This window comes from Sarcophilus harrisii, chromosome 6 (assembly GCF_902635505.1).
Source record: "Sarcophilus harrisii chromosome 6, mSarHar1.11, whole genome shotgun sequence".
In the NCBI taxonomy this organism is placed as follows: domain Eukaryota; kingdom Metazoa; phylum Chordata; class Mammalia; order Dasyuromorphia; family Dasyuridae; genus Sarcophilus; species Sarcophilus harrisii.
In genome coordinates, this window is record NC_045431.1 from 67,218,772 (window position 1) to 67,242,828 (window position 24,057).

General features: G+C 35.9%; 1 protein-coding gene across 3 annotated transcripts in view; it reads right to left on the reverse strand.

Moving 5' to 3' along the window:
- The window catches only part of INPP4B (inositol polyphosphate-4-phosphatase type II B), a 767,278-nt gene that overhangs the window by 313,520 nt on the left and 429,701 nt on the right, over positions 1-24,057 (reverse strand). For all 3 annotated transcript variants that reach the window (XM_031943193.1, XM_031943195.1, XM_031943194.1), the window contains exon 8: positions 21,468-21,547. In XM_031943193.1, the coding sequence (XP_031799053.1) occupies positions 21,468-21,547 (80 nt within the window). The remainder of the gene's footprint in view (positions 1-21,467; positions 21,548-24,057) is intronic.

Consider the following 24,057-nt stretch of genomic DNA (forward strand, 5'->3'; position numbering starts at 1 on the left):
CAAAGCTACCACTGCTATCATGGACACTTTCCAAAGTTCACTATTAGTATACCTTCCTTGCTCTGGGCTTACATCCACCCCATTGTTGTAGGTCTCTACTACAACCTATATGAGAGCTGTCCTAGGCTGGGAAAATGTCTCCCTCTAACCTTCTGTGGGTTCTGACCCTGCACAATTTGATCTTAGGAATTATTTTAAAACTTTCTTGGAGGGGGGTGTTGGAAGAGTTCATCTAAGTCCCAGCTTGTACTCCACTATCTTGGTTCTGCTTAGCCATTCATTACTAATCCCTCCTTTTAAAAAACTTACACACGGATGTGTCTAGTTTTTTAAAACATACATACCTATACAGACACATGCAAGTACACACATACAAATACTCATGTGTATGTGTGTACATGCATATATATTTTTTCCACAATATTAACATGGTCTAGATTATCTTATCAATTACTGATAATTTTAAATGAAGGGGACTATCAAACCAGAGATACTTTTCCGTATTTGTTGGACTACTATGTCATTTTTCTATTCACTGGGAATACGTTTTCCCTGGCTCTGGAATTGAGAATCAGTGTCTACAATAAAGTCCATATTGTTTACCACCCATCTAACAAGATTTAGTCTCCCTCAGTTATCTTTGTAAAGTGAGAGGGGCATCCTAAATGGCCTCTGAAATCCTTCCAAGTTATACACATTATGATCATTTGATATTAGAATTGGAAGAAATCTCAGACAGCATCTTGCCCACCCCCCATTCTTTTTTAGCTGCAAAAGGAAACTGAGGTATAGAAAGCTAAAGTGAGTTGCTCAGATTTAAGTGAGTTTTAACTGGCAGAGTCTGCCATGGCAAGAAATCCCCTTTTTCTGATATCCAATCCACCTATGTCTTCTTTTTTTCCTTATCTAGGGAACACTTCTCAATTCTCTGATTTCATCTGAGAAAAGCCTTCAATTAGTCATTTAACACTTTCTAATTTCCTTTTTTTAAGGCAAGACCCCAGTGCTGGTTAGCGCATCAACAAGGAACAGAAGACAGTGAAAATTCAAAGCTACAATCCTGAATCTGAAATCAAGAGCTTCCTTGTAGTCTTTTTATTAAATTGTTGAGACTAAAAATGAAATGAGTTTTCTGGAAAAGACATTTTTCTCTGGCCTTTGTGTAACCTTTGAAACCACTTCAACCCTGCTAGTCTGAGAACAAACTCAGAACTACTGGGAGGAAGCTGCTTTTATGGAAGCACAGTATTTTTAACACTGGAAGAGACCTTGATATCATCTAGGCTGACCTCATTTTTACACATGAAATTGAGGCTAAGTGCCTTGCCCAGGGTCACCTGGGTGCCTAGAGACAGTGCCAGTAACCAGAGAAAATCAGAGCTGAAAATGAGCAGTTTGAAGAATTAATCACTTGATGCTTCTTTAGGTTAATATAGTGTATCACAACACACACTCAAAATAGCTTTTTATCTTTTCATTTTTCCTTTTAAAGGCTTGAGATTGGCATATTCACACAACGATTCTATTAGCTAATTACAGGATTATAATAGAATCTAGTAATTCTTTAATTACAGTCTGGTATAGAGTTCTTAACCTACTTTCTGGAATATAATAAAACAACTCCACATTTTCATTCATTCATCATGTGATGAGAATAAAGGATAACCACAGACAGACTTCATATGCTTCTTTTCTCCACACAAAGAAAACCAAGGGAAGCTTATCAATGTATTGGCTATGGACCCCTTGCAGTGAATTTGTAGGGGGGATTGGACAAGAATTGCTCAGGATGGGTAGAAAGATGCAAAGTATTATTCCTTCCAGAGACAGGTTATCATTTATAATATAGGAAGGGATAGCCTTCCCAGAAAATTATTTGATATTGACTATAAAGGGCCCAAAAAGATAGATATCCTGAACTGTAAAAGGGAAGATCTTGGAATATGTCAGAGGTATCTAATCTGGATTCTGTAATTTTGTTTTCATTTTTATAAATGTTTCAACTTAAATTACTTGTGTATTTTATTTTATGCATTTTAAAATTTTCATAGAAAAGATCCAGAGACTTTTGTAGATTGCCAAAAGTAGGCACAACATTCAAAAAGGGGTTGAGAAGTTTTGGATTAGATGATCTCTAAGTTTGTAACTCTAATTTCCATAACTCTACTAAAATCTTATACCTAGGCTGCTTTTGGAATGTCTACATTAATAATATAGGGTTTGGTTCTTAACAGATAGTATTTAAAAATAGAGGGCAATGGTAGTTTTAAGGATCAAAATGTTCATGGCCATGATTGATTTTATAACGTTTCCATCTTTTTTTCTCTAGCAGCCTCTCTGCTGGATTCCATTGTAAAATAGTCCAAGGGGAGACTGCCATTATTCATATATTTGATATACTATATGCTGATATAAATTGGCCTCTAGAGTTAAACTGAAAAAATAATAAAATAAATCACTCATTTTTATATGTGTGTGGCTGTATGAATTCAGCATCTATTATACCAGGAACACTTTCAGATGATGATGACACAAAAAAAGTAAGAGAGTCCCTTGTCTCCAAGGAGCTTTCCATCACAACCAACTACTCCTAAAAAGTCCTGGATCCTTGAGCAGCATACTGACCACAGACAAAGAGAATACCTTAAAATAGGATGGTACAAAAACACTGGCTTGAAATCATAACTTTGACCAGCATCACATAGCTAGTAACTACCTAACTCATTTTACTGAATTATTCTATGTCTATAAAAAGGTAATGGTGGGTGAATGATCTTAGAGATCATCTTCTGACCCATCAATCATTCTATGATCCCTATCCTTGGGGTCTTTTCCACCAGATTCATGAGCCCAACCCAAGATCACAGAAAAGAGCTGATAGATATGTGGGATACTGGCAATAGGGAAGGCTCCACAACAAGAACCTTGCCAGCCTTTTCTGCCTCACTTGATCTTTTATACTTCTATGCTTCATCAAGCCACATGTACAAAGTAGTAGTTTAAGTCAATTTTAACTTTTCTGACTTGACCAGCTCTCACAAACTAGAGAAGGGTTGTACCTTCCCCTGGCAAAAGGTCTTATCTATTCGTTTCCTATCTATAAAGTTTAACTGCCTCACTTTCCATTATGAAAAGATAAAAAAAGACTGGATATTTTCATTTTTGTCTTTCTCAATCCCTGGCATGTCTACTCTGCCCTCTTAAATTTACTGAAAGTAACTTTTTTAAAAAAAAAACATAAAAAGCAATGTCTGACATAAAAACCACCTCGTAGTAATATTGTGGCACTTACTTAAAAGTAGTGGAATTATTATAATTGATTACATATATAAGTTATTTTTCTTTCAAGACATTCAGCAGGCTTTTATCTTTTTTTAATGATTTATGTTTTTATGAGTATGGGAATGCCTAAGAGGAAATCTCTTCTACAAACACAGTTCTATAACTGCATTGAAAAATACAGTTAGAGGGGTATCTGGGATATTTAGAGATAGGCCTGGGTCACCGAGGGTCACATAGCCATCAGACTTCCTGAATCACAGAAAAATTCTCTACCCATCATGGTATATGTTACAAAGGAGAGAAAATTGGGTGTGGAATCAGAAGCCCCTGTTCCTACATGTAAGATACCAAGAAAGGTTCTTTTCCTCTGTAGGTCCATGTTTACTCCTATGTAAAATTTAGATTAAAATATGTACTTGTGTTATCACTAGCCATGTGCAGAGTTAAGTAGTGCACTGGCAGGACCACAGGACTTGGAATCAGGAAGCCTCAAATCAAATCTTGCCACTGGCATTTTCTAGTTATATGATCCTGGACAAATCACTTAAACTCATCTGTAAAATGGAGTTAATCATAGTAAATAAATACCAACTACCTTCCCAGGGTTTTTGTGAAGATAAACGGTGTTAACACACAAAAAAAGCACTTTGACACACTAAAATGTTAATATAAAGGCTTCTTTAATAAATTAGTTTGAGGAATTATTTTTATAAACTTTGAAGAAAAATGTGTTATATAATTTCAAGCATTCTCTGTATGTAACTTGCTATTGTTATTGTACAGTCATTTTTCAGCAAAGATACTGCTATTTCCTCCTCCAGCTCTTTTTATAAATGAGGAAATTGAGGCAGATGAGATTAAGTGACTTACCCAAGATCACACAGCTAATAAAGGTCTGAAGTCGGATTTGAACTAAGGAAGATGAGTGTTCTTGACTCCAGACCCAGAATTCTATCTAATACTCCTCCAAGCTGCACATTGTTATTATTATTAAATCAATACAATTCAAGTGCATTTGTTTTGGCAGCAAAGATGGAAAGAGGGAGTAAGGAAATTAAAGGAAATAAATTATTTTATTGTTTTCCAAAGCAAAATGAAAGGGCCTTTGTTATTGTTTTGCTTCTTCTGAAATACAGGCTTAGGAATTTAGAATTTAATTTGATCACAAGGATTTGAATATTAATGTCACCTACCTACTTCACTGCTGGAGCTAATGCAGCAAAGTGACATTATCTGTGAACACTGATGGAGGCAGAGTCGGGTCTATGGTTCCCACTTGTGGGTGTTGATCACAGGTCTCTGCTGAGAGGGATTTTCAAGGTTAATCACCTGCTCTGAGGTCTTAATTTCCACTTACCTGGGGATCTTAATTTGATGCCCATCTCAATATCTAAGAAATTGTGCTGGTGTTATTTAGAAATTTACCTCTAAAAAAACAGAGAACACACAAAAAGCACTATCGATTGCCTGTCTGAATTCTTGTGCTAGTTCTCAGAATGATTCAAATCTGATTCTGGGTAAGAGAAAAAATAATTCTGGTCATCCTCCATTCTAGGGCTCAGAAATGAAAAGTAGTTACCCAGTTTAGATGAGAGAAATGATCTCAGAAAGAATGGAGAAGATAAAGTGATGGAATACCAGTGATTCTCTGCCATATTTGTATAACAAGGTGGAGACTGGGCAGGACTTATTAAAGGTGCTCTTCATTTGCAAAGTGCTTCATAATCATTTTTTATTCACCAATTCTTATAATAAGCAACCCTAGAAATTAGTTAGATCCTGCTTCCCAGTTTATATAGGAAAAAACCTGGGTGGGGAGAGGGGAAGCAAAATGGATTGTTCTGAATCATTTGACTTTTTAGAACAGTCCAATTAATAATTCTTTCCAGGCATAGGGTAATAGAATACAAAACAGAATATATATATATCAAATCAAGTTTTATATATATATATATATATATATAACTTGATTTTATCTGCCTTTATTTCCCCACCACAAAGTATTATGCTCCCTATGTTTTTGGGAAAACTGCTAATAACCATAATGTGTTCACAGTGAAATATGGAACACTCTATCTAGGTTCATATACCAACTGGCTAAGTTCCCCTATCATTTGATTAGATAAGAGGCTGATACCACAATAGAAAATGCTTTGAATTTGGCATCAAAAAAACTTAGGTCTCAATCTTGGTTACATTTCTTATCCCTAGTTGGACCTTGACCAGGTTATTTCATTACAACAGAGGCTCCATTTTCTTGACTGTTTATAAAATAACGGTGAGGGAGGGGAAACTAAATGATCTCTAAGGCCTCTTCTAGTTCTGATTCACAGAATCATATTTGTCAGACACATTATTTTTGCTGATCATAAGATTCTAGAATTAGAGCTGGGGGTGGGGACAGAAATCGATCTTAGAAGTTTCATCTAGATTAATTCCATAATTTAACATAAGAAAAAATAGGAACCTAAAAGAATTATGTGACATTTTCACAAGTTCACACAGAAAGGGAAAGAGCTGAGCTTTGAACCTAAGTATAGCTTGTTACTTTCCACTTAACATTATACCTACCCACATGGTAGCCACATAAATATTTCTTCCCTTTCCTCCTTCCTTTCTTTCCTCCTTCCTTCCTTCCTTCCTTTCCTTCTTTTCTTCCTATTCTACCAAACTGCCTTTCAATCTTATGATCCAGCAAGCTTAAAGGAATCATAAAAAGAGAAGCTATCACTGATATCGCCTCTATTTTCAAGCAGAGCTGGAGAGCTGAGCCATCCAGTGATCACTGATATAGTTTTTCCTGGGAACTTCTAATAAAAAGTGTCACACTATCACACCTACCAGTCACCCCCATATGTATGAGATAGCCAATCCAGATGCACAGTACTGATAATCACAAAGAATTCAGTCATTCATGCATGCATTCAGGCAGGCAGTCACAAACATATGCTTGTTTGAAGATTTTATATTCCTATCACATTGTAAAATATATTCCTACAAGATGAGGTCAAACCAGAGATACAAACAAACCAATATGTAGTATTCTAGAGGTTCCTCTTAGACACCCCCTTTCCCTGTGAATTACAAAAATCACTAAAACATTATATATAAAGTTTACTGTGTACTAGGAACTATGCTAAGAACTTTATAAATTTTATCTCATTTGATTCTAACATTAACCCTACACGGTAGGTACTATTAAATATACCCCCAATTTACAGATGAGGAAACTGAGGCAAACAAGACCAAGTGACTAGCACAAAACTAGTAAGAATCTGAGGCTGGATTTGAACTTAGGGTTTCCTAACTCCAGACCCACCAAACTACCATGAAACAGACAAAGGACTATCCCTCTCACCCACAGTTCTTACTTTTGAGTTAGTGGGATAGTTGTTTTGGTGAAATGAAGGTGGAGGACACACATAATTTAAAAAGGCAATTGATGAGAGCAGAGGTACATCAATCCTTTGCCCCTCTATTCTTATGAAGAATATTTATTTCTCTTTTCTGTTTCCTTCTGTCTCCTAATTTCTCACCTCTCTTCTTTTTCTTTTCCCTTTTTTTCAATCTCATTCTACTATTTTCTTTAAATTCAGCCCATATCACCTTGCCCTTAAATCACAAGTACACACATACAACCAGTCCTCACCTCAATTTATCCAGAAGAGACTGCCTGCCCAACCACGGGAAAGAGGCATCTTGAGTAGTCACAGAATCATACAGGTGTACAATTGATGAGGTCAAAGGCAATGAGGGAAGAGTTGTTAGTCTGATCTTCTCATGGACCAATTAACATTTGTTGTTCCATTCCATAGATTATAACCCAAGTCACTTCACAAATGCATGCTTCTGGTTATAAGAGGGAATCAATTGAAAAAATTTGAATGGAACGTTGTCAACCAAACCCTACTGGGGAGAAAGCCTATTTAATAATCATACTAATGATAACTGAATTCATCAAGTGTTTATTAAATGTCTAATAATAACCATTCTTATTACATATGAATATATATATATATATCATATATTATCACATTTGTCTTCTGCATGGAAAATAGCCCCCAATACATATATTCACAGTAGAAACTACTGTGAATCACTCCACAAGGCTATATTACAAGTGTTACCCTCATTTAAGAAATGAAGAAGCTGAATCTCACAGATATTAGGTGAATTTTCGAAGATCATAGAGAACTAGGTAATGAGTCATGATGCTAAACATCGCTCTTATTCCAATTCTAGCCCTCTTTCCATTATACTATGTTGACTTTCACACTTATCAAATCAGAATCAAGGAACATTTGCTAAAGTACCTACTATGTGTCAGGTTATCATGCTGAGAATAAGAGAGACAAAAAAGCAATAAACCCACATTTCAAGGGGTTTAAAATCTCCTAGGAAGAATAATACCTGTATTCAATAAAATAGAACACAAGATAAGAAATGAAGGACCAGAGAAGAAGATAAAATATTCTAGGGATATTTGATCCAACAGAATACACTAATAACAGCTGGATAGAGGATAAAGGAGAGAAAATCAGAATAGGCTGCATGGTATAGTTGAGCTAACCCTCGAAGGAAGAGAGCCATCTCAAAAGGAAGAGATGGGGAGAGAAAGGTGACTTCGTGTACTTATAAATTCCACTGGACATTGAGTCACATCTACACTGACTGACTGACCTGTACTGACCTATCTTACAGAACTATTTGGGCAGCTCACTGTGATCATGTAGATAAATTACCATACTAATGAGTCTAAAAGGGTCAGCTATTATTATTCTGGGCATATGAGGTAGTCTGTGAAAATGCCCAAAGGTGGAAAACAATGCTTTGAGCTTGTGAAATCTTGTGTCATGAGGTCTCTGATTCATGAATTTATTTAATTACCTCTACTAGAACTAGGATGCAGAGTGAATGAACTCAGGCAATAAACATATAATTAGCACCTACTATGTGCCAAGTGGGTGGCACAGGGGGCAGAGCACCAGACCTGGAATCAGGAAGACCTAAGTGTTAAATTTAAAATCTGGCCTCAGACACAGCTGTGTGACCCTGAGCAAGTCACTTCACCCTATCTGTCTCCATTTCCTCATCTTTTAAATGATCTGTAGAAGGAAATGGCAAAGGATTCCTGCATCTTTGCCAAGTAAAGTCCAAATGGGATCATAGAGAGTCATCCAAACTGGAAACAACTGAATAACAAAATGTACCAGTCACTGTGCTGAGTGCTGAAGCTATATAACGAGTATATGAAGGTGAGTGGGTTGTAGAAGGCTAAAAAAATCATAACTCACAAACAGATTACAGAAAACATTCATGGCAACTTTCGTGCAATTCAAAATTCAGTCCCTGACTTGGCAGTCTTATCCTAGTTGTCTATAAAAGTAGAGCATCTCCATTAGTAAGTTAAGGAAAAGTTATAGGGCTGGTTTTTAACCCCAGGAATTAGCTTTGCAAGACTCCAAAGCTTATCAGCAGACCAACTTTTGAAGAAAAACTTAGTTGTCAGAGAAGGCAAGCCTCGTAGGAATAAGGAGGAGGGGAAGAGACAGGAAATATAGATCCCAGGTTACTGAAGACTGCTTGGGGAGACCTCAGACAGGAGTGGGTTGGGTGCACCAAGTGGGGCATGAAGGGGTCACCATTGAGTGTGAAGGGCAATGTCTTACAAAGAGAATGCACGACTGGGCAAATTTTGATTTTTAACTAATTATTCTTACTAATTAAGTGTTAAATTCAATGGTTTAACACAGGCAGGGTTCTGAATTGAGTAGTTTTGGATTCTAATATTTTATGAAAACAAGCATGTGCCTGCTCAGTTAAGGTCTGAAAGAAATCTGCCAACAGACCTAAAATTTTAAAATATAGTCACTTTTTTCTTTTCATATATCTCAAGAGACTTCCTTGAGAGCCTGAACTTATGAAGGAACACATGGCAGATGGATGCTGAGGTTTTCTTCCTAGTTGTGCCAAGGGCAACAGAAAGATTGGGTGATGGCCAGCAAGGTGACTTTGGTAAACCGACATTGAGCTAATACTAATTTTGTAAGGGAAATAGAAACTTTTTAGAGCCTATTTTTGGAAACTGTTTTCAAAGTATCTAAATAATTCTCACAAACATCAGGACAAGAAGTAACCAGGTAAATTTAGTGTACCAATTATACCTTATGGCTAAGGATGATATTTCTGTCTCTGATTTATAAGATAAGAATTAATTGAAGTATGCTACAAGGAGACTACATGGAACATTATTAAGAGGTTCAGAACTCCAATTGGGAAGATTAGGTTGTAATTCTGATCCTGCATAATCCCAGTCATTTCATTTCTCAAAGCTCAATTTCCTTATATGAAATACAACAGTTTTTCCTAACCACCAAACCAATGTTCCTTCACAAAGCGAAAATTTCCATTATTTTTGCATCTTTTACATTATACTTAATACATTAAGTATGTAATTATTTACCTATTTATACATATACATAATTATACTAAATATTATGTACATATACATAATTACATTAAATGTCAATAAATATTTGAATACAAAAATCAGAATGCTAATTGATTCCCAGGGCCCTATCCATAGTCTGCTGAAAATGGCTTAAGAACCAGAAAAGGAGCAGAGTGTGTTTATTTGTATAGGCATGTACAGTCTAAATGAATGAGCAGAGGGATTGATTGAAACAGAACATCTCTGGCTTTTCTTTGTCAAAACTCCAGGCTCCTTATAGCTAGCCCCCTTCTCTATCCAGAATATACTCAACACCACCCCCACATCCCTGATGGAGAGGAAGAACTCTAGATAAAGCCTTTCAAGACTTTCCCCTTTCCCCTGAAAGCCAGTAAAAGGACTCCATATGAGAACATAACTCTTTCCAATAAACACACACCACTGTGGCTTTCAGTGCTTCCTTCCTCTCTTGACATTCAATCCCTTTTGAGACTCCAACTCAACCTACTCAGGCATTCAGCTGTGGATGTCTGTAGCAAGCCAACAAAATACAAGAACTCAAAACAATTGATACCCTTTGTGAAATTTAAATACCCCTGCGATGGCTTCAGGGTTATGTTGGCCAAGTTTTTATTCAAAAGGATTTTTCCCTAACCTTTGTTGGAATGATTTTTGCTTTATACACACTCCTGTCCATATTTTTTGAGTACTTACTATCCCAGCAATAAGTTTATTCTCATGTAGAATGCAGAAAATCAGATTTTCTTTCTGAAACAGGAAATAGTACCTAAGAGGGTCAGGGAATCTTAGATTTTGAGATAAGATACTTGGAGATCATTAAGTCTACTCACTCCTTCTCATTTTAGAGATGAAACAGAGGGGTTTAAATAATTTGTTCTGGGTCTTACAATTAATGCTAATTAGGTGTTAATGCTAATTAAATTGTTAGTGCTAATTAAGGCAACTAAGTCAGGATTTGAACTCAGATCTCCCTGACTCCAGGCCCAACATACTATGCAGTATACCATCTGGTTGGTACATGATATATAGATCTATCTAGGTAGATAGGTAAATAGATAGACAGACAGATGTCTATCTAGATACATAGATAGATATGTAGCTATATCTATCCAGATACATAGATAGATATATTTGTAGATATATCTATGTACCTAGATAGATATGCAGATATTATCTATCTAGATACATAGATATATAGATACATATATCTAGATACATAGATAGCTATAGATAGATATGTAGCTATATCTACCTAGTTACATAGGTATAGATAGCTATATCTGTAGATATATCTATATAGATACATAAATATGTAGATATCTAGATACATAAATAAGTAGACATGTAGATCGATGTAGATCGATCAATCGATCTATCTATCTATCTAATGTTTCCTTGATTGCCAAAGGAAAAGGAGTCATCAATTCCCCCAGAATCCCTACTCTTTGACCATATCCTCTCCACAGGAGAGCCTTTCAAGATGGTATCATAGGACCTAGGGCAGGTAGAAACCTTTAAGATCATTTAGTCTTGTCTTAGTTTACAGGAGAAAAAAAGAATCCCCTAAAAAGATGTGAGATTCAGAAAAAGTAGGAGCATTTTGGACAAAGAAACAAAAGTAGAAAATAGTAAAACTGGGATTTGACAATAGGACCTCCAATTCCTCATCCAATGATTCAGCCATTGTTCTGTTCCTGTTAGAGGCATTGCTAATAGTAGAAGGGCATTACATGGGGAGAGCTTCAGACCTTGAGTCTGGAAGACTCATGTCCTTGATTTAAAATCTGGCCTCAGACAATTGTTAGCTGTATGATCCTGGACAAATCACTAAACCCAGTTTATTTTAGGTTCCTCATCTGTAAAATGAGCTAGAGAAGAAAATTGCAATATTTCAACCAAGAAAACCCAAAGTCATGGAGTCAGATAAGACTGAGGCAACTGGACAACAACAAAGAGTTAACTGCCATCTTTTAGCTTTCTTTGGACTCTTAGTCCACCAATAATATTGAAAACAGAAGCTGCAGATATGTACTGGCATTATTTTTCTGGATCACCCTGACCTGCCTATTTGTTCCCTGTTCCCTTGAAACAAAACAAGTTAATTTATCTTCTTTTCTTATTTTATGGAATAGCAAGTTAAATGTCATCTTCACATTAATTGCAAATTGTATCAGATTTCAGTTTTCAGGAATTTCTGATGAGGAAACTCCCTCTAGCAATGCTGAGACACACCTGCTTTGCCATTTAGAGTTGAAAAGAGTTGCTCTGAATATTGATTATTGAAAGTGGTTTGCCTCAGCATCATACCAATAGTAAATTAGGGATGGAGCTTGAACTCCTGTTTTTCTTACAATGAGAACAACAATCTAGACTTTCTATTCATTAAATCTCTCTTTTTTTCTTTTCTTTTTTTAAATGGAAACTCTGATTTGGACTCCTATTCCTACTAAATTCAAATATGCTCAGCACTGGGCTTAATAACTAGAGACAGTCCTATCGTTTCTGGGGGCAATATGACATATTACAGAGGTCAGCAAAACTCTGGGTCATAAGAATGTTACCAGAGGGAAAGCTTGCCTGGCCCAAGAAGGCTTCTTTAGATTTGTTACTAGCTCAGATGAGAATGAGAAACTGTGGAGTGGCAAATCTAGGAAGTCCTTAGAAAGCAGTGTCAGGGCAGATGGCAAGCTTTATCTGTTTCTTTTATTTTAGTAATGGTGCTAATTAATGTTATCCCTTCCTCGATGCCCAGATCTCATATTTATTTCCAATGTTCACTTTTGATCATGGTTTATTTAAACATTATAATTTTCACTGGTGTCCAGAACAGTATTCTGCAGAAAGGCACTTAATATATTGCTATTTGATATAGTAATTAATATATAATTATAATATATTGTTTATTTTTGCAGCTGATAAAATATCTATCATTGATCTTCATTAATGTTTCAGATCATTCTGCTTAGCAGAATGGCTATGGTTGAATGAATTTATTTTCAGTTATAATTCCGAATTTGGCCCAATAGAACATAAGCTCCTTTGGGTAAGGGACAGCTTTATTTTGTATTTTGTTCTTCTTCAGTTGTTCAGTCATGTCTGACTCTGTGACCTATGGATCATGGGATTTTCTTGGCAAAGATACTGAGGTGATAAGTGAGCTAGTAAGTGAACTCAGATAATCCTGATTCCAGGTCTAGTTCTCTAACCACTGAGCCATCTGGCTGTCTCTATTTTCTTTGTTTTTAACTAGCACATAATAGATAAGTATTTATGGAATTGAAGTGAATCGAACTGAATTTGAATTAATCTGAAGTCAGAGAAGTCTGGAGTCACTTTGGGAGTTCAGATGTACTTATGGGGAAGACAGGAATACCTCACTTCTGATGATATATTATATTCTTGTTCTTCCACCTGTACAAAATTAATTTTTACTAGTATTACAGGGATACTTCCTGTCCAGTCTTTCATTGCCCCTTGAACCAGTTACTTGTGTACTTCTCTCCATTAAAGTAAATCTCAATAAGTCTACCATCTCTTGTCTTCTAAGTCCCTGTGCTAAAACAGGTCAGTGAAGCTAAACTTGCTCATTCTCTATATGAAGAAATAAAATGAAAGGAGTTGTGAACATCAAATAAGCTGATGCACACTGCAGTGTTATGGAGCATCAATTCACACCTTAGTAGTGCCCTACACAATGTACAAAGCTTTACGATAAACTTAAAGACCATCAAATAAACATATATAACAAGGAACAAAACTTCCTCCCCAAATTCCTCAGCTTTTAACAAGGCAGAACTAAAATAGTTAACAAACAAGAGACCCAAAGTAGAGAGCCTATAGAAATGTAAGCTATGACCACCATTATTACGTGGTAGGGTAGCTGCATCTAATGACAAGCTGAGCCCTGTATCCAAAGAGAAATTCCATTTCTCTCCCTGGCAGATTTCCCACAAGACACACACAGGCTGGCAGACACAACTAGTAAACACACACACACAAGGCTGCCTAATTCTTCCAGATAGCATGTAGAAAAACACACAGCAAATAAAAGTAAATCAGCTTAGAGAGGATTAGAAGTTCTGGAGACATAATGTTGAGGATAAAGCGGTTTTTGCTGACATCAAAATGATTTAGTTGAAACAATTATGATTCTTAATCATGAAAACTGAGGGCAATGAAGTCATTCTGCATAAGAGAGCAAATGATCAAATTTCCATATTCTAATAAATTTCCAATTTTTCATAGAATTTTAACTTGGGACTTTTGGCGAGTCCCTGTTCAATAATAATTTTTGTTGTTGACTCCATCAGAGGGGTTTTCTTGATAAAAACACGGAAGTGGTTTGCTATTTCCTTTTTCCCACTCATTTTATACATGAAGAAACTGAGGCAAACATGGTTAAGTGATATGCCCAGAGTCACATAGACATTGAGTGTCTGAGGTTGGATTTGAATTCAAGTCCTCCTGATTCCAGACCTAGGACTCTCTCCTAGCTATCCCTAAATAATGGTGATGGGGATGCTCCTGCTGATAGCTAACATTCATTCATTCATTTACTTTTTTAGTGCACGTTGCTTTATGAATCATGCTGGGAGAGAAAAATCAGAACAAAAGGGAAAAAACCATGGAAGAGATAAAAAAACTGAAAAAAGAAGTGAACAAAACATGTGTTGATTTACTTTCACTCTCCTTAGATCTTTTTTTCTGGATGCAGATGGCATTTTCTGTCCAAAGTCTATCGGGATTGCTTTGGATTCCTGAGCCAGTGAGAAGAACCAAGCCTTTCATAGTTGATCATCGCACATTCTTGCCGTTATTGTGTACAATGTATTTCAGGTTCTGCTTGTTTCACTCAGCATCAGTTTGTGTAAACCTTTCCAGGTGTTTGTAAAATTAGCTTATTTAGCATTTTTTAATACAATAATAATATACCATAGTTGATCATTATACATTCTTGCTGTTATGTGTATGATCTATTCCAGGGTCTGCTTGTTTCATTCAGCATCAGTTCTTGTAAATCTTTCCAGGCCTTTCTAAAATCAGCTTGTTTATTATTTTTATAGGACAATAATATTTCTTTACTTTCATATACCACAATTTGTCCCCAACTGGTGGGCCTCTACTCATTTTCTAATTCTTTGCTACTACAAAAAGAGCTGGATAGATATTGTGCATACAGTATTTACTATACACCTGGCACCTTACTAAGTACTTTACAATTAAAACCTCATTCGATCCTTACAACAACCCTGAGATATAGGTATTATTTTTACCTCCATTTTATAGATGAAGAAACTGAACCAAACTGAGGGTAAGTGACATTTCCAGGGACTAGTAAATATCTGAGACTGAATTTTGTCTTCTAACTCTAGACCTGGCACTCTATCCACTGTACCAGCTGGCTGTGCCCTCTCTTCACCCACATTCTAGATAGATCAACCATCACATCTTTGCTACTGGCGTTAGTTTTTCCTTCACTTGCCAGCCCTTCTAAAAATGAGCAAGTTCTTAAACACCATCTAACTACTGATTCAAAACATATTAATTCATTTCAGAGGAGGCAGACACAGATATACACAACACACACAATCTGAATGAAGTAAGGATCCAGAGAGAGGGCAATTCTGATCACCAGAAAGGATGACCAGAAACCTATAGTTTACCTCATCTACAATAACAAAGCAATGATCTCAAGCAACATTGACAAATTTTCAAATGTCCTAGCTCTTCCTTGGCAACTTTTCCAGGCACAATTACTTTCACCTCATTGTGTTTTTGTGAATATTTGTGAATATTTTTTAAGGAAAAGAGCATTCTTCCTCCCTGACCCTCTAACAATTCCAGCTTCCCTTGTATTTCTAAGAAAGAAAAAAGAATTTCTGGGTCTACTCCCAGTCTGCTGTAATGGTGTACAAAGTCCCATTCTCTAGTAGCCTGGCAATATTTGATACTCCATTCTATCAATAAACATTTATTAAATAACCACAAAGTACCAGGCAAGGTGCTAAGTAGACTCTTTTAATACTTTTCCTCTCAACCAAGTAAAGCCAGTGTTCTCTCTCTGCCTTCTTTCCCCCTTCACAACTGAAGGCAGTTCTCTTAAGAATCTTTCTTTTTTGTAATTATTAAAGTGTGAATTTCATAGCAAATAATGTGCTAGATTTGGAGGTCAGCGTAGTCTGGGTTCAGATTCTGACTTTTGAATTTATTTACTGGGTGACCTGAGCAAGTAAATAAATATTTTACCCGAAGTCTTAATTACCACATCTATGAAATGGTGACAATACCTGTGGGATATACCTAACTGAATTGTTGTAAGGATCAAATGATATAAGTAGAATACTTTGAAAACTGTTAAAGTTTTATAGATAGACAAAGATACTGTCTACGGATCTGTGTATGTATACGTATTTATATACAGATATGTATTATATGATATGTGCTTATATACATTTGGTTTCATATAAATAATTTCATAATTATACATGATAATGATCTCAACTTTGCTAATGCTGCATATCTAATACCACTCAATGTGTGTATTTGGAGAAACAACAACAAAAGGAGAAACTATGGAGGACAACTTGGTGAGCCCAGACTTAGGATACTGAATTCTGGTAGATCTAAACATGGCAGCATACCATCAATCTTTAAGCATCTTGGTATGAGGAAAGAGCACAAAATTTGAAAGTTAGGAAAGACCTGTGAACTAAAGATTAAGAGTCTTATTTTGTGGTAAAAGCAAAAGAAAAAAAAAGGAAAATCAGCAATCATCCAGAAATTGCAAATATGTTCTAAAAAAGGATTCTGATTAGAGATAGGACTTTAAAAAAAATCTCCTTAGCTGTTTGTGGATTTTTTTTTCCTTTAAAAGTGTAAAGCTAAAGGAATTGGAGCCATTACATTAAATTCTATTGTAGGCCACTTCTCTGATTGGTCAGTTATTCCTGATATTCTATTTTAAGAGCACAGGGTAGCCATCTTCACTCCTTCACTTTGGCCCCATTTCCCCTTTTGACTCTTCTTATTTATTTGTTCTTGACCATTTTTCATTATCCTTCTCACCCTTGAAAATGTCTCCACCTTATTAAGGATATTTTCTTTGTTTTTCCCACTTCACTGAATAACTTTACCTTGGTTTCTCCATCTATAAAACATTCAAAGTAGAGCTGGCAATCTTTGCAGCAAAAATCACAATTTGCATTTGGGGAAATGTTGTAGATTAGGGTGAGGGATTATGTGAAGAGTAAGATGTTGTCTTATAGTCAGAGATGATTAAAGTCCCTAATATGAGGTTGCTAAAGTATAATGTGACCAGGAAAAATCTCATCCCCCTACACTACCTGAGAACTTCCTATTTTAACTAAATATTTTTGCTGACCACATGCTGATCTTTAGTGTTTCTTTGCTGTTACAGGTCTATATGTGCTACCAGGACTCTTAAAATTCAGCAGCCTGGACAAAGCCCTAGTCATATTCTCCTAGTTATGGCTCTGTTAATATTTTCAGTGCTTTCCAAACAGGATTTGCCCACTTTGCTTCTCTCCTTGCTCATTTCCAACATTAGCCTTTCAATCTCCTACCTCTAAACATTTGCTCTGACTGTCCAAGTCTAACTCTGCCTCTTCACTTCTTCCTCCTGGAGTCTCAAACTTCCTTCAAGTCTCAGCTAAAATCTCAATTTCTCTAAGGATCCTTTCCTGATTCTCTGAGACCTTCCACAATTTATTCTGATTACACCTTGTTTGCTCATATTTGTTTGCATGTTCGTTCCTCCTTAGACTGTGACCTTTGAGAGAAGAGTTTGTCTTTTACTTTTCTTTGTATCCCCAGTGTTTAGCACAATGCCTGGCACATAACAAATATTTAATAATGATACTTGACTTACTGACAAACACATCAAATTCTTAACTTTCCATTGGTGGGGGTCTTGACATTGATAGACAACGAACAAGAACAGGACAGGCATCATGCTCTTAGAAATGATTTGCAAGTTTTAGTCCCTGAGTTGACTATTAAGGAATTTCTCATGGGAATGATGCACACAGCCTGAGCTGACTAATTTGCAGAAATGCATCAGTCTTAGGAAACTACCAAAAGCAGCATAAACACAAGGAAGTAAGCATTGAATAATAAAGTACCTATTAACATTTATGCATTTTCCTTTGAATTCATTCTCATAAAATTCTGGAAACTGTCAGGATTTGGATTTTTAAGTTATGATGAGAATGTTAAAAGAATAAAAGATTGGACTAAACAGTACAGATGCTGAAAAAATAGAACTGCGTCCTTTACCCCTGACCTAATGTTCTTCTGACTTAATACTTTAGGGAACACAAACACTAGACATAGGTTTTTTGAATCCATGGAAAAGAAAATTCTTTGAGAGAAGACTCTTTTTCTTTATTTTTGTACCAAAAATAAAATGTATACCCAAAAAGTAGAAGACTATATCAGTCATTAATTTATTTGATTTGCGGTAAAAGCAAAGGAAAAAAAGGAAATCGATACTTTCCAGAAATTATGCTTATCATTTTTAAAAGGATTTTGATTTATACACACACAGACACACACACACACACACACACACACACACACACACACACACACATTTAGATGTATAAAGTTAAAGGAACTAAATGCTTATGTTAAATTCTATTATAGACCATTTCGCTGATCAGCTCCTCCCTGAAATTCTATTTTAATACCAAGGAGTAGCCATCTTCACTCTTTCACTTTGCTCCTTTTCCCTCTTAACTCTTCCTTACTTCTTTGTTTGTTCTTGACCATTTCACAGTATCTTTTCTCACCCTTGAAGATGTCTCCACCTTCCTGAGGGTATCTTCTCTGCTTTCCTCACTTCACTTTTCATCTTCCTATCATCTTCCTCCATTAGAATGTAAGCTTCTTGAGGGAAGGAACTAGCTTTCTTAGCACTGCGTCCAGTACTTGCCGACTTCACAAATACACTTGAAACGCTCAATGGTCATGTTTTGTTTTGTTTTTCCTTTTGAATAGTGCCTTACTCTTACTTGAGTTCTGTGGTGAAATGGAGAGACAGTTGGATTTGGAGTCAGAGAACCTCAGATTTTATCCTGACTATAACATTTACTATCTGTGCAATCTTGGACAAGTCTTATAACTTCTGTCAGCTTCAGTTTACTCATTAAATGATTTCTGAGGTCCCCTTTAGTTCTAAATCTTCTCATTCTATATAGCATTTTTATCTGACCTTAAGAACAATGTTCCTTCTAATAGCAGATGGAACTACAGATCTTCACCAATCTCAACCAAAAGGTGATAACATCATTTTGAATACAGTAACGCTAAATAATACACATAATAATAAAAGCCAAGTAATATGAATAAAAGAGAATTCCTTTGGGGAAGCTAAGTGGTGCAGTAGCTAGAATACCAGCATTGACATTAGGAGGAGTTCAAATGTGGTTTCAAACACTTAACATTTCCTTGCTGTGTGATCCTGGGCAAGTCACTTAACCCCAATTGCCTCAGCAAAAAAAACAAACAAAAAAAAAAAAAACAACCCCAAAACAGAGAGAGAATTAATTCAATTAAACAAGAAAGAAATAATTGGCCTTTAGAAAATTTAGAGATATATTATCCAAAAGCACATGGCTTCCCAAGGACTTCAGGTATTGAAGAAAAGGCCACTGGAGGAAAAATTTAAAGGGGTTGTGATAGGGGAAATTTTATGCCTAGAGTAGACTTCTCAAGTTGGAGTTTTTCATTTAAAAAATCATTTTTGACTACTGCATTTTGATATTACTGAATTTCTTTATAATCTTATGAATATTATTTGAGCAATTAAAAACATTCTGAGAAGTGGTCAGTCGGTTTCCCCAGAATGGCTCATAAGTTTATGACACAAAACAGTGTGAAAAATTCCTTAGTTAAGATTTTTTTCTAAATTTCCATTAAATTCAGATTCTCTATTTCTATTTGCAAGTACTAGGGATAGATCATCTTTCACTTGTTGAAAAGATTTTCCTTTTTCACTCTGATGGAACAACAAATAGTAAAGAATGAAAGAGAAAATATTTATATTAAAGCACTTTGTAAACCTTAAAACTCCATAAAACTCACAGGTTATTATTGTTGGTACTATTATGGATGCATAGACATCTACAACTAGCTTTTTCATAGTAAGTATTTAGCCAGCAAACTTAACAGTCACAGCCTAGCTAAGGAAAAGCAATAGCAGCACTAATTAGTACACTTCGATTCTAGCACATGTGTAAAAGGTAACACTTTTGGGAAAGGGCTATAGCTCTTGTTCATCAAAGAACCAATATTTGAATATTGTCTCTGATCCTACTACCTATATCATTTTATCCTTGTTTACTCATCCATTAAATGAAAATGAACTTAATGACCCCTGAATTTATTCAAGCTCTAGAGCTATGCTATTAAAAAGTGAAAATATACAAAATTTGATTGTTGAATCTATACTTCAGAGATGTTATTTAAAAGGAAGAAAATGACCTACATTTACAAAAATATCCATAGGAGATTTGAAGAAAACTATAGACTATAAAACTATATAAAAATAAAGTGAAAAAGCAGTAGCTTGGTAACATAGGGGATAGAGTGCCTGACTTGGGAGGCAGGAAAACCTGAGTTCAAATCTTGTACCTGATATTTAATTGTGTAACCCTGGACAGGTCAAGTTTTCTTAGTCTCAGTTTCTTCATTGTATAAAGGACACAGCCTCTATCTACCCTAATGAGATAGATAGCAAATGTCAAGTTTGTCGAGGGGAGACCATTTTTCTTTACTATAAACTATCCCTGAAGAAGCTTTAAAATCAGAGGCTTTTCACCCTCTTACCACTTGATCCATTAATTTCCATGTTCCAAATATATATACATATATATGTATATATATATATAGATAAATAGATAGATATAAATAAATGTGTGTGTGTAACACACATACACACACACATGGCAGTTCCCTTAGCTACACATAAAGCTGCAAGTGAAGAATAATTTGACAATGTACTCAGTTTGTGCCTGGAGTCAAAAGAAGCGGTTATTGTATTTCATGGCTTGTTTCACTATGCTTCATATTAATAAAGCTACCCACCTGCACAGCAACTTGGGAATTATCCTGTAGATAAAAAGTCCTGGTCCTCAAAGTGAGCTGTCATTGATCCCCCACCCCATAATAGGTTCCAACATAGCTCAGCTGAAGCACTGAGTGATTTTATGATGATAAAATTCAGAAAAGAAGAATAAAGCTTTGTTGAATTACATAAAAAGTATCCTGGCCAAAGATATATGGCTAACACATGCATAGTGTTGGCTTCAAGTAGACATATTCAAATGTGTCAAACATTCAAAAAGTAGAAACTTTCTAGTTTTAGAATTTAGCATTCTGACAATAATTTAAAAAAGAAAAAGCTAGGTCAAAGAAAAAGAAACATTTCTACTCATCTGAAAATAGCTTAAAATGACTCTAACAATCCTAACAGCATAGGAGTTTATATACAAGAGCTGCCAACATTCCCTAATTTGACTCATGGACTTAACTGCCATGTCAACTCAACTTGGTTTTAAGAAAAGAAAGCAGGCATGTAAAAGTACCATTTAATCCACTGGCATGAATCTTGTAAGCTCCACATACAATGGGAGCAGTAGTCAAAGAATATCATGGGGGATGAAACATTTTAAAGAGTTTACTACAGACCTACCTTAGGCTAAGGGTTAGCAGTTGCTCCTTCGATTTCAGTAGGTCCCCTACTTTAAAACTAGCACAGCCCAAGAAGCTCCGCTATAAGAGAAAGAAGATGTAGAAAGAAAGGGGAGAGAGAGAGAGAGAAAGAGAGAGAAAGAGAGAGAGAGAGAGAAAATACATATTATTAATTTTCAGACATTCTTTTTGAGCCACAATTTGGAAGCAAATAACAAACATCACTTTGGAGCCTGACTGACTGACTTGATCCTGCCAAATGCATTCACAGATCACAGGCACACTTATTGACTATACTGTTAAGCTCAATTTGGGGTGGCAGGAATGTATCTTTTTCATTAGAAACAAATAGATGAACAACCTGTGGGATGGAGTTTGAGAAAATGTCCAACCTCCAAAAACTTTTAATTTCTTCTTCCCCCAATTTGAGAACTACGGGAAAAAAGTAGGGAACTTTGAGTTTTTACCAATCCACTATTCCTTCTTGCTATGAGGATTCCTCAAAATTCTGCCAGCAGCTGCAGCAGCAGCAACAGTAATGGCTTTGCACTCCAGTGAGGGACCATTTGGTGAGTTGGAGTTATTTTTATGTGGGACTCTGCAAGTTATAAATAGAAATGTTCTATCCTCTCCCCCACCCCCCATTTATAGTAATGTTGTTAAGCATTCATTTCCTTTGTTATTTCTATACTAGCATGGAACAATTTCATTCCAACACAAATAAAAAGAATTCTGCTCATCCAAATGCATTTTGTACAATTGTTGTTTTGACCTGTCATAATACACACTGACTATCTACTGCTATTAGCTTCCACAGTGCTCACCTCATAATGCAAAGAATAAATCTCTAAATCGTTTTTTCTTCAGAAGAAAACCTTTCATCTTCCTTTAATATCCTGCTTACCTTGGATCCCCAAATCACATTATTAAGGTATATAATAAAGAGTTTCTCATTCCCTCATCAAGGTTAAAGTATAACAAGAAAACTCCAATCTGCTATATTACTTATTCCATTATTATTTTCCATCTTCCAACACATTACAAGGGGTCAATGCTGTCTTTTCAGCACAACAATTCTTTCTCAGTTGTTTCCTGCCTGGATGGACTTGTGTAGGGGAATGGACTTTAGGAGACCTATTAGGCTCTTTTAGATGATGGAAGACAATTATCAACAGAAAAGTTTACCATCATTCAGGAAATCTGATGAGCAAGATGAAAAGGAATAAACTAACATGGAAGATCTTGTTGGCGACCCATTAATATTCGCCAAGAAGTTGACATGTTGAGGAGCAAGTATTAGGAAGTCAGAACAGAGAGTAGAAGAAAATAAGACACTTGTAATTGGAAGAAAAATTGGGTCAATTAGCTGTTGAAAATTGACCTAAGAGAGAAAGAAGTAAAAGGGTGATCTGCCTTTCCAAGCTTATATTATGTGACAATCTTTTACTGATCTGATGTTCCAAACACTAAAATAGCCTTTATATTCCCTATTTACAATTTGCCTTCCCCTGGGTCTGAATTTACTCATGTTTTCCTTTGTGGCTGGGATATTTCTTAAACATCACTTACTCTATGATTTTGCTTCCCGAACTTTCCCCCTTCCAGGAGAAAGTTAGCTTTCCCTGTTCAGAGAGTTCATAGAACTTGGCCTGGATGCTTCATTTTTCCTTGCATCATAATTATGTGTTCACTTATTTCCCCACCTCCTTCCTCCATTAGATTTTAAGCTGCACAATAAAAAAATGGAAAATATTTAAAATACAGAAAACAGCAGCATAGCTTTGTTTTTCTCATTGCATAGCCCACTGAATTTTGAATAATTTTATCTGTTGTCCTAGTTATTATATAGCATTTCCACAGCCATTTAGCTATCCTAGCATCTTATGCAAGATACGAAGTCCAGTCTACTCAGAACTGATTGACACTGAGCTGTTGGGAGAGAATAAATCTTGGCAGACTGTCTTATCATTTGAGACTCCTATCTTGGATCCCAAAAGAACATAAAATGGGTTGACTTATTTTCCAAAGTATTGGAGAACCAGAGACCGTATTTGTTACAAAATAAGACAACATTCAAACTGTCCCTTCAAGGTATGGATGGTTGAGAAGCAGCTGAAGGGCATCTATAAATGTTGTCACCAGAATGCAAGCCACTGGCTAATCCAAGCAATAGACACGCCAGTCTGGAATGTAAGTAATGAGAGACTCCCAGGGTGGGTATTTCCAAAAAGCAACAGCACGTCAATGTATTCTAAGGCAGCTTTGCAAACAGCAACAAGCCCTGAGAACAGGGCAGGCTGTAGCCAGATGATGAAGCACAGTCTGAAAAATCTATGCTAGATGAAAGAATGACAACTAGATGGCTTTCTTTCCCACCATAGCTCTCAGTAGGGTTATGATGGAGCATGAAGAGAAACAGAAAGCTTCACACAAACATAATATAACTACTTAAATGGTACTCAGAGTACTCTTTCAAACCAAAGGTAGCATTTTTTTTGGACATTTTGGAGATCTAATTTTAGGATAAGAATCTAGTATCTGGATTGAGGAATAGATTTTTAACAGATCCATGAATTTTGGGGACTTTTAAA